Here is a 16,491-nt window from a genome sequence, read left to right as displayed (position 1 = left end):
CCTTACGGCAGGATATTGGATGCGCTGACAAAAATAACATCCAGATGGAACCCGTTCGGCATTATGCAATAGGCATTGACGCAACGCACTTTGCTCGATGTCTGTTTCCTGTGGACTTCGGTTTATTTATGACTATTAGTATATTGCGTCAGTAAAGCATGTCGCTTTCATAGATCATATCCAAATGAATAGATTCACTATCAAGTTCAGCCTTTAGAGTACAAGGACAGGCACATAGGAAAGGGAATCGGTTAGTTTCAAAGGGTTGCCACTTCTTTCTCCTTGACCTACCGACTAAACGTTGATTTGAAGTTAGTTAGCAGTCAATCAAAAACTGTGTTCCAAACGAAGGAAAAAAAGCAAATCATATCAGACATAAATATACCTTCTCGAACATTATCGATCGAGTTCTCAATCAAGAAATACACATTTTAAGTGAAAAGTTATTTGTTAAAAGTTGAAATAAATTGATAGACACGCTAGAAAAATTTTTATACCAAATATACACATGTGATTCCTGTTCAAACAACTGCCAAATTGAATAAGGTACCAAAATGACAATTGTCCAGCAAAAACCAAATTGCGTACAGAGAGGAGAGGTTTCAATCATCTTGTGGGAGTTACGAAATTGAAGACTATTTTAAATTTCTAAGAAATTGTTGAAGCACATGTGATTTTTATTTATCTTTAATACGCAAAAACTATCAAATGTACGAAAACTGCCAAATAGCACAAAATTGATTCGGTAGGTATTGTTATGTCATTTTGACCCGTATGATTTTACCTCGTAATTCTAACATTCTTTGGTATAATCTGACATCCACAATTAGTTGATTTAATTTGTTTGTCTCGATGCATCACGTCTTCCCGAGCGCAGAAATATCTGCTACTAGAATATCTTTCTACTGCTGCATCACAATGCAATAATGCACGGAGCGCATTGAAAAATCGCCGATCACCGATAGGCATGTATAGCAGCAAAGGTGTTGTGCGTGCATAACAAAGTGCAATAAAATGAAATGATCCGAACGTCACCGTCCCAATTTCACCATCACCATCTCCTCGGCGACGTTTTACAATAGATCTTGCACGTCATGGAATGTTTCTAAACTACTGAGGGTAGCTGTGATTTAGTGTTTTCCTTTAGTTTGTATATTTTCGGTGTAGTGTTTTTATCGTTTAGTTCCTTGGTTTGTTTCCCGTGCGTCATTGCAGCTCGCTAGTTTCGTTTCGCCGAGTATCGAAATATCGGTCAGGGGCGTTATCGACAATTTGTTTACAAGTAAGCCTATTCAGCTAATGTTGCTCTAATATGTGTGTGTGTGAGTAAATGTGTTAATCATCCATTCGCTGCATTAAAAGTGAACGATTAGGACAAGATCAAAGAGCAGACGGGCGGTTTTCGCTTCACTTCATTTCGGTAGGCGTTTCGCATGTGTGCAAAAGTGACGTGGCAGCGTCAAGACTCATAATAGTGCCCCGTACTGCAAACGCCACCAAGTTCCCCGTTCGGGCCCATCCATCCGGACGGCCAGTGGTAGTATGGAAAAGTTCCCCCTCAAAGGCACCACGAACCTTTCGATAGCATCCGCCGCAGGAAATCATCCGCTCAGCGCAGATCAAACGTCTTATCAGTCGGTTGCCAGTAAGGTAAGAACTGCTATCAGCTATGATCGTGGAGCAAAGAAGAATGATCGCCTGGCCACTCCAGCGGTCACGATGATAACTTCATGGACGGGTAGTTTGCTCACGTCGTTAACAGCCGCCGGGTGCGACAATTCGTGCGCAAACAATTGGTGCCTTTTGTCCCGGTGGAGTATGAATGTCTCACGTGCCGGTAGGATGTATATTGCTCGCAATCGTGATCCCACTTCTCAGGGCGCAAAAGAAAAGCACAAAATTTAGAAACCGATCCATTCGTCGGGCCAAAAGGAAAGACAGCATCTTCTTTATTTGGCGATGGATGGGCATCGACCGATAAAAAAGAATGCAGCCCGTACATGTACGCCTCCCTGTTGCTTTAAGATCCGGTACAACGATGCAGATGAGCCTACTTTGTCAATAAACGACCGGTTTATTCACTTATCAGGCCAGCGTCTTAAAGAGATATAATTGTTTTCCTTTTATAAACATCACCTGCTGGTATCAGTGTTGGTACTTGCGGAAAGCGAGAGATTTCCCTATAACTTCGTTAGAAACAAGACCTTAACATACCAAAAACATACTTTTATGGAAACAAATTAGCGCTTTGTAAAATTACGCCACTAGACGGGTTGAAATCTAACCGAATCGTAAGCAAAGAAGCCTTTTCAAATAGAACACAAACTAATACGAAATCCTAGAGCATGCTTTTTACTTTGCTTTTAGATTAATTTAATTTTCATTTAACCCAAGCATTTCATTAACCTTACTAAAAGATGGTACTTACCAACTTTATCTAGGATAAGTGTATAAGGTATAGCAATATGAACAATTTTATCTATACTAGCCCCAATACTGGTACACGCGCCCTAGCATTAACGGAACAGAATCAAGTTAAAAAGAGATTCTACGACCGTATGTTTTCTTGGCGTAAACTAAACAAAATATCACATGTGCTTTTGCCAAGTATGCTCTTTGTTTTGCTATGCGTCTTGCTTTCACGACCGTGAACTTTGCACTTCCGGTGCTATCCGTCTCCTTCGCACACCGATAACTCTCCCAACACATTAAGGGCATTCTCCGCAAGGCACGTTACATTTCTGTGCTCGGCCGTCTGACCGCCCGAACTCGCGACATGCGCAATCGGAAGGTCTATTGATTTTTATCTATCCACAAATCCGTGTGGTCCAGTTTCCTGTGGCCCACCGGAGTCATCTTAGTTTCCCGTTCAACGCGAGCCCAGAGGGCACTGCACTGAGGCTTTTCCACCAGCCGATGTGTATGTGTGATTGTGCGTGTATGCATCCGCAGTGAGGCAGGAAGTTAAGTGCCCGGGTAGGTTAGTTTTATCCTGCATCACTTTCTAATCTCACGAGCAAAACTGTGCGTTATGCGATGCATTGACACTTCGTGCGTCATTAGTGGCAAACATAGTAGGCGTTAGAATGGCCGGATGTGATGCCCCTAAACAAGGCGTATCCTGGCAGATTGCATCCATTACTTGCGTTTCCAGCGAACAACTATTTGCTCACATTTATCAGGCAGTGTTCTGGAAATTGGCCTTGGGTTACTAGTCCCAAACGTGTCATGATTAAATAACTTGCAGAAAAAACGCCCGTTGATTGTCCCTATGACAGCAAAAAAAAAAAGGCGAACGCAGAAGTAGGACATGAAGAGTATAAATTCCCAGCTCACCGTATAAGGTTACTAGGATTGCAGACCCTTGTTGGCCCTTGCCGGACACACTAATTGGAAGCCACCACCCTGAAATGCATTGCATTTTTAATTGGCCACTGGTCGATGGCAATTTCCTAGCCGTAGGGTGATAGAAGGGTTCAATCAATTAAACATTCTGTCGCGATTTCCGCTGCTAGGGAAAAGGTTTTGCAAAAAAAAAAAAAAACAAAAAGAAAAACAGTAGTTGATGGAGTGTTTCCGTTTGTTCCCTGAATTTTCCCCAAACCCGGTCGGCTTTGGGTGTGTAGGCCAGTAGAAATTCGCCATCGGCGGAGCGGTCTGTCAACGGCAGCGCGGCCACAACCAGTACCACATCCCTCACGCATCCGGCGGTGGTGCCGGTGTACGAGGCGGACGAGGACGGCATGATCGACATCACGCCCAGCAACGGCGGTGTGAGCAACCCGAACTATCCGTACGCGACAAACCCCGGTGGCCGGCAGGATGGTGTCGGCGGTGCGGCCACTAGCGGGAGCGGGCCCGGTGGCAGCGGTGGTGGAGGTGGCGGAGGCAGCGGAGCAAATCACGAGGCAGGAATGTCTTCGCCCACGCATACACGGTTTGGACGCGACTTCCATCACTCCGATCATGAAGGTAATCCGTGCCCGAATGCTGCCACAGCTTCCCGGTTTGGTGATTCCCGACACTATTGACTGGTTGCGTGTGTGTATGATTGAGAAAAGTATGTGTGTGTGTGGATGGTCGGTAAATCGTCCTTTTTTTTTTTTGGAGGATATTCGATATTACGAACTTCGGAAAAAACTAGTTCCCATCTGTTCGTTGGATGGTCGACATTCCCACGTGGAATTTAGCTTACACTTTTCCCATCTGGAATTTAGCTTGTATGGCGTTTATACAGTGTTTACTTTTCCTGTACTTGTAAAGTGAGTTATTATCTGAGTTCAAAGAGCAAATGTTACTTTTAACGTAATGTAATTGAAATATGCAATAGAAAATTTGCTTTATTGTTTCAAATGTTGCAACAAATTCAAGGTACAGATAGCAGTTTTACTTGAAATGTACAAATTACTTTCTGAAGATCAATTATTTTTCATTTAATACAAGATTCAAGACTCCAACAGATAACAAGAATATAAAAAATAGTATAAAAGTTGCACTCCGAAAAGCACAACTTGCCATATTAAGTGAAACTATCCACAACAACTGTTTGATTAACGCGCCCATTTATCAATCGCACACAGATACATTAACCGTTTCGTTTTCCGGTAAACTGGAAGGTAACTGTTTTCTGCTCTATTTTCTTGCTTTGTTTTATTATATCCTATTGTAATATTGATGTTGTGCTGTGTGTTTTTATCATCAAAAATGTTTCTTTTTTATTTTATTTTTTTATCTTGTTAGGTACTTTCCTGAAGTTATTCAAAAGAACTTTACTATTTTGGCCTGGATTACTAACGAACAAGGATTACAGTTCTTTCGAACAACGTAGAAGCTTGCTTTTAAATTATTTTTTATTTGCTAATAATTTGCCTGAGTATTTACTTATTTTTGGTGTTAATTATCTGGTTTTCCACAATTGTTTACTTAAGTTAATAATTTCTCTGTGAAGATGATTTCTATAGGATTTTCTAATACATAACAATACTAACCACTGTTAACAAATCAGTTCGACTTGTTTATAGGCATGTCTCGCATGAATTGTACCCAAAATTGAAAAACATTTCATGGGAAAACAAACGGTTAATGTATGATGTCGCATGATGCGCGTGTGTTCGTTTGAAAAAGGGTGGCCATATGGACGTTACTAGGGCATTTCGATACTCATACCTCATCTCTGTTCATCTCCCCGGTAAGGTATTTCATTCGCCGGCATGACGGACACAAGCGACGATATTCCCGGGATCGGCCAGTATGACGATTTTCACACGATCGACTGGCAGCGGGACATTGCCCGGGATCGCATGCGGCATCGGTATATTGTCAAGAAGCGTCAGGATTCGTTCTGGGATCTGCTGAAGGTGAGTAAGAATGGCGCGATGGGAAGAGCTCGGCCGATTTAAAGAGATGGATTTTCTCTGTTTGTTGTTTTTTTAGGGCGCCCATGATGCCTGGTCCGGGTGGGTTTGCGTGCTGCTGGTCGGCCTGTTCACGGGCTGCGTGGCCGGTGTGATCGACATCGGTGCCAGCTGGATGACGGACCTGAAATTCGGCATCTGCCCGCAAGCCTTCTGGCTCAATCGGGAGCAGTGTTGCTGGTCGTCAAATGAAACGTCTTTCGACAGTGGGAACTGCTCGCAATGGTACGCCTGGTCGGAGATCTTCACCTCCTCCCGGGAGGGCTTCGGGGCGTACGTCATCTCATACTTCTTCTATATCATGTGGGCGATGCTGTTCGCGCTGTTGGCCGCCTCGCTCGTGCGCATGTTTGCACCGTACGCGTGCGGATCCGGTATACCGGAGATCAAGACCATTCTGTCCGGGTTCATCATCCGCAGCTATCTCGGCAAGTGGACGCTGATCATCAAGTCGGTCGGCATTATGCTATCCGTGTCGGCCGGCCTTAGCCTCGGCAAGGAGGGCCCGATGGTGCACATTGCGAGCTGCATCGGCAACATTCTGTCCTATCTCTTCCCGAAGTACGGCCGGAATGAGGCAAAGAAGAGGGAAATCTTGTCGGCGGCTGCTGCGGCCGGCGTGTCCGTCGCTTTCGGTGCCCCGATCGGAGGAGTGCTGTTCAGTCTGGAGGAGGTATCGTACTACTTCCCGCTCAAAACGCTTTGGCGGTCCTTCTTCTGTGCGCTGATTGCGGCCTTCATCCTGCGTTCCATCAACCCGTTCGGGAACGAGCACTCAGTGCTGTTCTACGTAGAGTACAACAAACCGTGGATCTTTTTCGAGTTGGTACCATTCATCGGGCTCGGAATTATTGGGGTATGTCATAAGCAGCATAGCTCCTAAATGAGCCTTTTGAACTGTATATCCTCTTTTCGTATCGAAGGGTGTCATTGCGACCGTTTTCATCAAGGCGAACCTTTGGTGGTGTCGTTTCCGCAAGTACAGCAAGCTTGGCCAGTACCCGGTGACGGAAGTGTTGATCGTGACGTTCATCACAGCCGTTATTGCGTACCCGAACCCGTACACTCGCATGAACACAAGCGAATTGATCTATCTGCTCTTCAGTCAGTGCGGCATTTCTAACCAGGATCCGTTGTGGTAATGTCGTTTCCTTTTCTTTCTTTTTTGGTTCGATCAATTTTAATTATTAAGCAAGCGCCTTTTCATTTCTGGTTGCAGTGACTACAATCGCAACTTTACCGACGTCAATTCAGCCATTGAAATCGCAGCCGCCGGGCCGGGCGTGTACAAAGCCGTCTGGCTACTTATTCTCGCCCTGGCAATGAAGCTTATCATGACGATTTTCACATTCGGCATGAAGGTTCCGTGCGGGTTGTTTATCCCATCGTTGGCCCTTGGTGCCATCACGGGGCGTGTTGTTGGCATTGGTAAGAAAACTAGAAGAAGCCGGTCTCTATTTCTTTTTCATTAACACCAATGCTTATCCCCTTAACAGCAATGGAACAGCTGGCGTATAACTATCCCAAAATATGGATCTTCTCCGGCGAGTGTTCGACAGGGGACGATTGCATTACGCCGGGTTTGTATGCAATGGTGGGTGCTGCGGCCGTACTCGGAGGGGTCACACGAATGACCGGTAAGTTTCGACGCAACATCATCTAAGCATGCCGTGGCAGACATTTTTACGCCTATGTCTTCATCGTTTCAGTGTCCCTTGTCGTTATCATGTTCGAGTTAACGGGCGGAGTGCGATACATCGTACCGCTGATGGCAGCGGCCATGGCATCGAAGTGGGTTGGGGATGCATTGGGACGACAGGTATGTGTAAAGCTAATATAGTTAGAGGTACTTGTGAAAGTTTTTCAAGAAAATCTTTCATTCCTGACACATGAAAGTTAGTCCATGGCGTTTCAGAATCCTAATTTGTATACCTCATGAATTCTATATTGTGTAAAATGCACCTCAAGAGAATGTGATCTATCCTGTTTTAATAAGTTTATGATGTTTTTTTATTGATACTTGTTGTTCTCTTTCAGGGTATCTACGATGCGCACATAGCATTAAACGGATATCCGTTCTTGGATAGCAAGGACGAATTCCAGCACACCACACTGGCCGCGGACGTAATGCAGCCAAAGTAAGAAATCTTCGCTTCAAAGACTCCGAGGAGAAAACTCTAACTTTTGGCGGTATTGCTTGGTGTAATTTGTTTCAGGCGTAACGAAACTCTAGCAGTAATCACTCAGGACTCGATGACGGTGGATGACATCGAGACCCTACTCAAAGAGACTGAACACAACGGCTATCCGGTGGTTGTGTCAAAGGAGAACCAATATCTAGTTGGCTTCGTACTGCGGAGGGATGTGAATTTAGCGCTAGGTAAGCACTTGTACTCCCCGTTGTATCGTTTCAGTCACTTTTGATTCAACTTTTGTTCACCCTGCTTGCCAATAGCCAACGCCAGAAGGATGATCGACGGTATCACCGGTCAATCGCTGGTGATCTTTACTTCGGCCCAACCGGTCCAGAACCTCGGCCCGTCGCCGCTGAAGCTGAAGAAGATCCTCGACATGGCCCCGATCACCGTCACCGATCAGACGCCGATGGAAACGGTCGTCGATATGTTCCGCAAGCTTGGCCTACGTCAAACGTTGGTCACCCATAATGGGTAAGAATTGTAACGGAAGCTCTTTGTTATCGGACTAATGTTTGTTTTGTGTATTTTCCTCTACCTTTCAGCCGCCTCCTCGGTGTAATAACCAAAAAGGATGTCCTCAGGCACGTCAAACAGATGGACAATGAAGATCCGAATACAGTTTTGTTTAACTAATCATGGTATACAAAAACACCCTCCCCCATCCATCCAACAGATCACAGTAGGCCGATTTGACCTGATTCCCTTCCCCCTGCTCCTTCGTTTGACATCCTCGGCACGCCTCCTACGAATCATACGCAACATGGATGGCTTTCGTGTTTCCATGGGATGTGTCGTAGCCTACCGCCAGCCGAAGCTGCACGATGGAATTCAAATCAACATTTGGTTTTGCTTATCAACTACCTAAACACGTCGATGTCGGTCAAGGTTTTTGTTGAATAGAACACTATAAATAGGGACACTAATTGCATCGACTTCAAATGGTCGATAAGGTAGTATTGCGGTAGATTGGGATTCTTGTTTGGGGAGAAGTGAAGAAAGCGCACGAAGCAACTTATTATAACGCGCTTCTTATACAATAATGTATTATTTATATCCCACACCCGATATGATTGTTACGATGATGCAGAAGAAGAGTTCAGTCTGTTGATCCTACCCTATCCTTCCCTATCTCACGCCCAATACGCTCCTTCCTAGCACCACCAGCAGCGCATCTAACAATAGCAAAAGATATAGGAAAATAGTATAGAGCTAACGTCGTAGAAAATTTACCGTACCAACCGTTTCCCGTGGGACGATTGCATGCTGGTCTCCATACAAAAGTGGGAACCGATGGCATTCGCCACAGTAACTAAACGTACTCCCACACATCCATCCCCCTTTTTAGGACGTATGAGAAAGTTATCATATTTTTACAAGTAAGTATGAAATCAGATCCAAAAATCAACCGGAAAGGAACTAGAAAGATGGAAAAGGCCGTAGTCGCTTAGGGACCCCGCACGCATATGTGGTAGGATAAAATATGTACGAATGCGAAGTTTGTTGCCAATCCATCACTATCATCATCAACCCGGTGCGCCCCCGTGTCCGCAAAAAAAGCAAAAAACGGCGCGATAGAGAAAGGATAATTATGGTGCAGATTATGAATACGGAGGCGAAATTATAATAAATTTGTATATTTATGTAATAAAAACATCTCTTGTAATGGTGTGTGTCGTCAACATAATTTTTACAGAAAGACCATCCGGATGTTACGGAAACTTTTCTTTTAATTTCGTTTGCAGCACATTCCGGATCGAAGAAAGCGGTTCTCGGTCGATGAGATTCATATTTTCTTTTGGATCGATCGCGTGATCGTATAACTCCTCGCCGTATAGTGTGGTCCAGTCTGAAACGAACATACGAAAAGCATAGACATTTTAGCATGTATAGCAGTTTGCACGATCACACACGATCGCGTTACCTCGCTTGAAGATGAGTGGATTGAATTTAATCCACGCCGTGTAGCGGAACCGTTCCGTACGCATACTGTATCCCATGATTTTGATGTACTTAAGTTTCGGTTCATCACTGTTAGGCACGAGAGTTGGATAAGGGCCCGGTCGTGGGTACTGACTGTATGCGATCCATTCGTCTGACTCGATGCTCGACGAGGAACGATTCCGTTGAAGCAGTGAGTAAAGAGATTTCCCTTCAACGCATGTCTGTGGTTTGTGGGGACGTTGTTCGTCACACCGCTGCACAGTCGGCAAACCGGCAAGATCGACGAGCGTAGGAAATAGATCGAGAAGTTCGACCACATTATCGATCCTTCTCTTATCGATCGAATCGGAAAATGCGTCGGGAAGGTTGATAATGAGGGGAACGCGTACCGCCACATCGTAGTTGCTGTACTTGGCCCACTGCCCGTGTTCACCTAGCGCCCAACCGTGATCCCCCGTCAGTGCCACAATCGTTTTGCTGCGATCCACGTCCTTCAGTAGCTGACCGATCAGATCATCTACGTACGTCACGGCGGCGTAGTAATGTTGCCGAATGCGTAGTTTAAAATCTTCCGGAACACGTCCGAAGGGGAAGCTTACGTTCAAGCGTGTAAAGTCGTCCCTATTGCGTACGTCCAGGAAGGAGCTCCAAGCTACGTTCGGCAGACCGTACGGTGGATAGTCGAGATCGAGTGTGGTGAACTTCGACTTCGAGTGGAGATCCAAATACTTGAAAGGAATCCGAAAAGGGATGTGCGGTTTCCGATAGCCGACGGCAAGAAAGTATGGATCACCATTTCGATGCTCCTGAAGGAACCGTTTCGCTTCCTCTGTACTTTGTATATCGGGAAGCGAATGCAGTGGTTGCATCTCCGGCACGACCGGACATAGAAGATTCCGTTTCATGCGGCCACCATCCTCAGGATCGATGCAGACGGATGCGTTCGAAAACTCATCCGTCGATGGGTGGTAGGTCGGTTCGGACCAACTGTGCGGATAATCGTCAGTGAAGTTCGACGAAGCTCCCGGATGGAAAACTTTTCCAACAGAATGCGTGTGGTATCCATTCTGCTTGAAGTACTGTGGGAGTGTGGTAAAATTGCCAGCTGTTTGACGCCAGTAGCTGTAGAAGTCGTACAAGCGCACCGTATCTGGCCGTCTTCCGGTGAGCATTGAATTCCGGCTTGGAGCACAAAGAGCTTGCTACAAGTTTGGGATGAATTTAGGGAAAATGATAGGGTTTTTTTTCGGAAATCTGCACAATTTACCTGTGCGAACACATTGGCAAAGTAATATCCATCCTGAACGAGCCGATCGATGTTGGGTGTTATTGCGTTCTCGTCTCCATATCCGTTTTTTATTGCCGGGCGAAAATCGTCCAAAATTATAAACAGCACATTAGGACGTTCGATAATTTGCGTTTCGATTACACTGACCAGAATAGTTGTACAAAGAAACAATAGCGGCACTTTTACGATTTTCATTGTTATGCAAAAAAAACTTTAATGAATTTGACGCATTTGACACTCAATAAATGGATAGATAGTTGGCGCTTTATGTTTAAACTATCAAAAAAATATTTGAAAAATGTTCACTTTAATTGAATAAATTAATAACCACAGCATCATGAACACCAAATGATCAATATAAAAGTACAAAAAGAATCAATCAACTGTATTTTGAATTTTTAACTCACAGCTAGGATATCTTTTCGTAGCCAACAGGTCGAATACGCGTGTCTCGTTTAGACAACAGGTCAAGCTGGTTTGTCATGTTGTTTTGTTTACAAATTGTAGCATCGTCAAACAATCTTGAATTCTTCATCGTTCGTGGTGCATCATGTCTACTTTCATCAAGCGAAACATTAAAAATAAGGGCGCCAGAAAGCGGAAACAGTCCTCCGATTCTGGTACTGTAACATGGACGAGAATCAGAAGCGCGTAACTTAACTTGGATCCTTTCTATTCACAGACGAAAAAGAAGAAGAATCGTCGGTGGTTGTGACGCACGATAAACGAAAGAAAGCGAACCCGAACGTTCAGAGCACTACGGCGGTAAGAAAGGCTCAGAGTAAATCATTGGACGCCAACTCATCGAATTCGGACGAGGATGAGGCAAGCATCGTAGTCAGCTACAAGTCGAAGCGGACTGCTCAATCGGAAGGGCCACGCGATCAAGGTGCCACGGCAGAGCTGGAAATCGAAACCGAAACAGATAAAGATGCACAGGCAATCTACCAGAAGAGCATTGACATCAACAAGGAGCTGGAAGGCAAGGAAGATGACAAGGTGTACCGGGGGCTAAACAACTACACGCAGTTCTTCAAGAAGAAAGACAGCGCCCTGGGCAACGCAGCATCCGGTATGGTACGCAAGGGACCGATCCGGGCACCGGCAAACATTCGGTCCACCGTCCGGTGGGACTATCAGCCAGACATTTGCAAAGACTACAAAGAGACGGGTTATTGCGGTTTCGGTGATAGTTGCAAGTTTTTGCACGATCGTAGCGATTACAAACACGGTTGGCAGCTGGAACAGGAAGGTTCCAGCACGGGAAAATCGTATGCGGCAGATGATTCGGACGGAGACGACACCAAGTACGAGATTCATTCGGACGACGACGAACTGCCGTTCAAGTGCTACATTTGTCGGGAGAGTTTTGTCGATCCCATTATGACCAAGTAAGACCGATACGTTTGTTAACGTTGCTGATTGTTGATCATATAATATGAATGCTTTTTTCTCTTTAACAGGTGCAAGCATTATTTCTGCGAACGGTGTGCATTAGCTCAATACAAGAAATCTTCTCGGTGTGCGATTTGTGGCGTGCAGACCAATGGTGTTTTCAATCCTGCAAAGGAACTCATTGCTCGATTTAAGACGCGAGAAATGGAAGGGAACAATTCCGATAGTGACTAGATTAAAATAAACAAATGTACGAACAAATGCTTAAACCAATTTTTGCTGTTAATTTTGACCACCTTTTGCCGAGGATTTTTCCGCAGTGCGAACGACCGTTTGACAGCTTCTACATCAAAACAAACGGCGTATTGATAAAAAAATCCCCAAGACGTCAAATGATGTTCTTACCATATGATGTCTGTTTCGGTAGAAATAGCCGCGTAATACGATCGTTCAAGTGATCTGATTGTTTCGCAAGCGATTTCCCGAACCTAATCGTTGGGAAACCCGATTGTTGGATGTGCTTTCCATAATTTAGTACAGTGTAATTGTGTATCAAGCGATTACGTGAGTGTTTTGAGCGCAAGAAGGCGCCCGAACAGACGGGGTAAGTGCTAGGTGGTTTACTTCGCATTTGTTTTGATCTTAACTGCGCTCGATATGTGGAACTTTTCATGCATTTGTTTTTAAGCAATGTGTATCAGGGAAACCTACGAAGAATTAAGTAATGTACCGACAACTACAATACACTGAAAATATTCGTATCGTAAACAACCGATTGCGATTGCTGTGATCACCAGGAAGTTACAAGGTACAAGTGTGTGCCAGTATTCCACTGTAGTAGAGAGTCTGTAGAGGCGGCGAATGCCTAGTAGAACCAGTCAAAATTCCGATGACCTTCATCATTACCGTCGACGTCGCCCCGTGCGCGACGGGGGTTCGGACCGGCGTTACTCAAACCAACGCCGCGAATACACCTACTTCCGACAGAACCTGACTGAAGCGAGCGCTGACCGTTGCTATCCGAAAATGTGTTGCTATCGAGCTGGCCTTCGCGTCGCGGCACAAGCAAACGCACACCCCGCGCGCGACCACGTTGCCTGTTTGCGCGGCCACTATTTGCGTGTGCGTCAAAGCGCAGTTTCGCGAGATGATGTGTATTGGTTTGAAGATGGGATTAGAACGGGGCACCGCCAATGCCACCGTTCCTGCTGCCCGAAACGATAGACAGCATTGTATGGTACGATGGTAATGTGAGGAGAAAAAATGGCTGGTAGCCTGAAGAAGGACATAACGCGACAACGCGTTCCATCCACACATCGAAACGGGCACGACTGCTAATGAATCGAGAATTGATTCAAATTGCCCTCGCCGTTTATTGACGCCACTCGAGCGAAACGGGCTTCTTTTCACTGGCAGCACACAGTCAACGAACCTCTGCAGTTTTGCGGAGGATGTAGTTTTTTTTCTATCTAGATCTCTTCTTTACCCATTGGTGAACGTCTTAAAAATACTGGCAATGAAGTTCCGTACTTTACGACGAAGCCTGAAGTCGCTGCAAGAGCTGGTTCTACTTCGAGCATGTTCGATGCTCGATTCTTTCCTTTCGATGACTGGTGAATTTCATGGATCTGGTACTCGTCAATTTGTATAAGATACACTCGCACCCATATCTATTTCATACTATACTTATATAACCAGTTTAATCGACATCCCTATTTTCGGCCGTTAAAGATGTAATTTTCTTAAATTGGAATTACCTTGACCTAGTTTGATTTGCTCTCAGCGTGTCGGTTAGTTAAAAGGCCTTGATCGTACACTAGCAGTAGACCCGGCTGTGGGAGCAACTCATGGCATTGGTTTTCCCTTATCTGACCAAATACCATCAGTCGAACTTGTCATATCAATGCGAAACGTTTTTTTTTGCTTCTGCGCGCTGTCACCATTGTCTGTACGATAATTATTTGCACTTTTACGGATCATTTTCTGATACAGCCAAACTTAGGCGCTTGTGATAATATGTAGTGATAACGAAAGACGGATCGTACGGTAACACATGGTCAGTGATGTACCAAGTAAGAGTTTATAATGTCCTGCAAAAGCCCCTCAATTTTTGATTTCATTTAAACATATTATAAAGTATTAATCGTTGACAGTGGCTTATATCAAGTAAAAATGGAAAATTAATTTTTAATGTCAAGTCAATAAAAAAGTAAGTCGAAATGTTGATAATCAGACCTATGTTTTGGAATTTTTGATCAAAACATATTTGAATTTGAATTACACCTCTTTGAACTATTTAATAAAACACACTAAGCTAAATAAGAGAAGTGTAACGCAATTACTACTACCATATTTCAACTTTCCAAATAGGAATGGATCCAAAGCCAAGAAGATGTTTTTAAATTATACAACATCCGCGGTATGAGAAACCAATGTAATAATTGAGAAGTTTTAAGTGAAAAATAGCTTATGAGCCAGAAGACAGCTGAGACCGCCGACGATTTCGGAATAAGAAGCCTGGTTGAAGTTGTTGTCCTTCTAATTTGTGTTATTGCAGATTGCGCGCCGCACAAAACGTGTGCAAATGTGTTTGTGAAACGCTCATTCAGTGAATTGACCAACATCGTGCATTCTGGCGGGAGGCAGCAAACATGTCCGAGGAGCCGCAGGTGAAACGCATAAAATTGCTTGATGATGCAGCGCCACCCATGGCGGACGGGAAGGAGGAAGCGGATCTAGCCGAGATACGCTCGATCATGGCCGACGAGTACTTAACACCGACCCCGGCCATTGCGGTGTACGTTGGCACCGTGCCCGAGCAGAGACAGTTGTCCCGGCTGGTTCCGGCCCTTCAGCGAATACTACCCATTGGCAACCTGCAGCATCTCAAACGCGTCAATCGAGATGGAACTATTATCCTCTCCACGGTGGAAACATTGGAGGATAAGCTTGCTGGTGCGAAGGATGAAGACTGCACCGACGAAATGTTCGAAAACCGACTGAGAAAGTTCCTTAGTGGGGTAGGCTTAGAACAACCGCTTATTGATGGTCTGTGCTCAGGGGTGAAGGTTGTCCAGGTGGCCGCCACGCAACCGCTTCTTCGCTGGCAGCACGAGAAAGCGAATGCACTCTGGCCATGCAAATTCCATCCGAACCACCACAATGAGGCACTCTACGCAAATACTCTGTTCGGGACGAAGGATACGTCGTTGCATCGAAGATTGATGTCTCTTTGCTTGCAGCTTTCGAAACGGTTCGATGGCCAACCATTCGGAGTATGCGCTAACCCGAGACTCGGGAGTCGTATCGTAGCCATAGCACCTGGACGAAGCGATCAACATCCGATCTGGCACTGTCCGATGGTGCTGATCGATATGGTTGCCGTATCGCAGAATGGAGGCATTTGGCATAGGCCAGCCAGTGCCGAACCGCGTGACGATGGCTTCCACTACGGTGGCATCGACGAACGGTACGAACGGTTCGTGCGAGAATCGTTCGGCGAAACGCTCAACCTTGGTGCGGAACCATCGCGAGCTGGAACGACGACTCCGGGAGTAAACAGCGATCTCATCAGCGTGGGTGAACCCGCACCAGGGCTCACCGAGGACAATCTTGCCAAATATGGACCTTATCTGTGCACCGGATACGACATCTACCTCACGCACGAACCGTGCGTTATGTGCGCGATGGCACTAACGCACAGTCGCGTCCGGCGTGTCTTCTACCACCATCCGACACCGCAAGGAGCTCTCGAGACGCTGGTCAAGCTGCACACGGTGAAGGATTTGAATCACCACTTCGAAGCATTTCGAGTGGTCTGACTCACGTGTTGTTGATTTAAAAACGAGACGAAAACATTTCAACTTTTTTTTTAGGTTAAAAAATGATTGGAGAACCAATAAAAAAAGCTACCCAGGTAACCTGTGTTTTTATGGCTCATCTTAATTTTTGCTGTTTCACTCCTTCGCCTCCGCATATCGATCCGCGAACGGCGGAGAAATCGAGATCTACAAAGGGATTGTTTTCGCGCCGCGGAGGTTGTGTTTAACCTGTTTTCGGGGATTTTTGAGTTTAAGCAAAATGCCATAGCAATAGTGTATCTCTGATTGAGACGCTGTACTTCTAGGCCTTGTTTGCGTGTGTTTTCTCTGCCCAACGCTTTTTGCCTTCTTTGAAGATAAATTTGATTTCTTTTACTTCGTTGCCATTTACTTCAGGGTGCGTTCGAATGTGAGTAGTTGTTGAGAGCCGTTCG

At 45.2% G+C, this 16,491-nt stretch overlaps 4 protein-coding genes across 5 annotated transcripts; 3 read left to right on the top strand and 1 right to left on the bottom strand.

Moving 5' to 3' along the window:
• The first annotated feature begins 1,433 nt into the window (after window positions 1-1,433).
• On the top strand, window positions 1,434-9,263 carry LOC131283097 (H(+)/Cl(-) exchange transporter 5). 2 transcript variants are annotated; one of them, XM_058312664.1, is made up of 13 exons: window positions 1,434-1,650; window positions 3,627-3,972; window positions 4,581-4,616; window positions 5,194-5,357; window positions 5,434-6,270; window positions 6,338-6,552; window positions 6,634-6,842; window positions 6,911-7,051; window positions 7,124-7,233; window positions 7,452-7,552; window positions 7,631-7,794; window positions 7,870-8,083; window positions 8,155-9,263. In XM_058312664.1, the coding sequence occupies exons 1-13, from the start codon at window positions 1,543-1,545 to the stop codon at window positions 8,243-8,245; spliced, it is 2,736 nt and encodes a 911-aa protein (XP_058168647.1). In that variant the 5' UTR covers window positions 1,434-1,542; the 3' UTR covers window positions 8,246-9,263. The 2 variants fall into 2 exon arrangements, with proteins under 2 accessions (XP_058168647.1, XP_058168646.1); XM_058312663.1 differs by lacking the exon at window positions 4,581-4,616.
• A 58-nt stretch (window positions 9,264-9,321) lies between these two features.
• On the bottom strand, window positions 9,322-11,036 carry LOC131281239 (iduronate 2-sulfatase). The gene is made up of 3 exons (XM_058310508.1): window positions 10,821-11,036; window positions 9,534-10,755; window positions 9,322-9,458 (listed from the first exon to the last, which is right to left on the bottom strand). The coding sequence occupies exons 1-3, from the start codon at window positions 11,034-11,036 to the stop codon at window positions 9,322-9,324; spliced, it is 1,575 nt and encodes a 524-aa protein (XP_058166491.1).
• Window positions 11,037-11,347: 311 nt separating this feature from the next.
• Window positions 11,348-12,496, top strand: LOC131295013 (E3 ubiquitin-protein ligase RNF113A). Its single transcript, XM_058323073.1, has 3 exons — window positions 11,348-11,461; window positions 11,524-12,232; window positions 12,305-12,496. The coding sequence occupies exons 1-3, from the start codon at window positions 11,392-11,394 to the stop codon at window positions 12,468-12,470; spliced, it is 945 nt and encodes a 314-aa protein (XP_058179056.1). The 5' UTR covers window positions 11,348-11,391; the 3' UTR covers window positions 12,471-12,496.
• Window positions 12,497-14,811: 2,315 nt separating this feature from the next.
• Window positions 14,812-16,139, top strand: LOC131281101 (probable inactive tRNA-specific adenosine deaminase-like protein 3). Its single transcript, XM_058310355.1, has one exon. It carries the CDS (start codon window positions 14,888-14,890, stop codon window positions 16,055-16,057), a length of 1,170 nt encoding a protein of 389 aa, XP_058166338.1. The 5' UTR covers window positions 14,812-14,887; the 3' UTR covers window positions 16,058-16,139.
• The last annotated feature ends 352 nt before the right edge of the window (window positions 16,140-16,491 follow it).

This window comes from Anopheles ziemanni, chromosome 2 (genome assembly GCF_943734765.1).
Source record: "Anopheles ziemanni chromosome 2, idAnoZiCoDA_A2_x.2, whole genome shotgun sequence".
Taxonomy (NCBI): domain Eukaryota; kingdom Metazoa; phylum Arthropoda; class Insecta; order Diptera; family Culicidae; genus Anopheles; species Anopheles ziemanni.
This window is presented reverse-complemented; position numbering and strand designations above follow the sequence as displayed.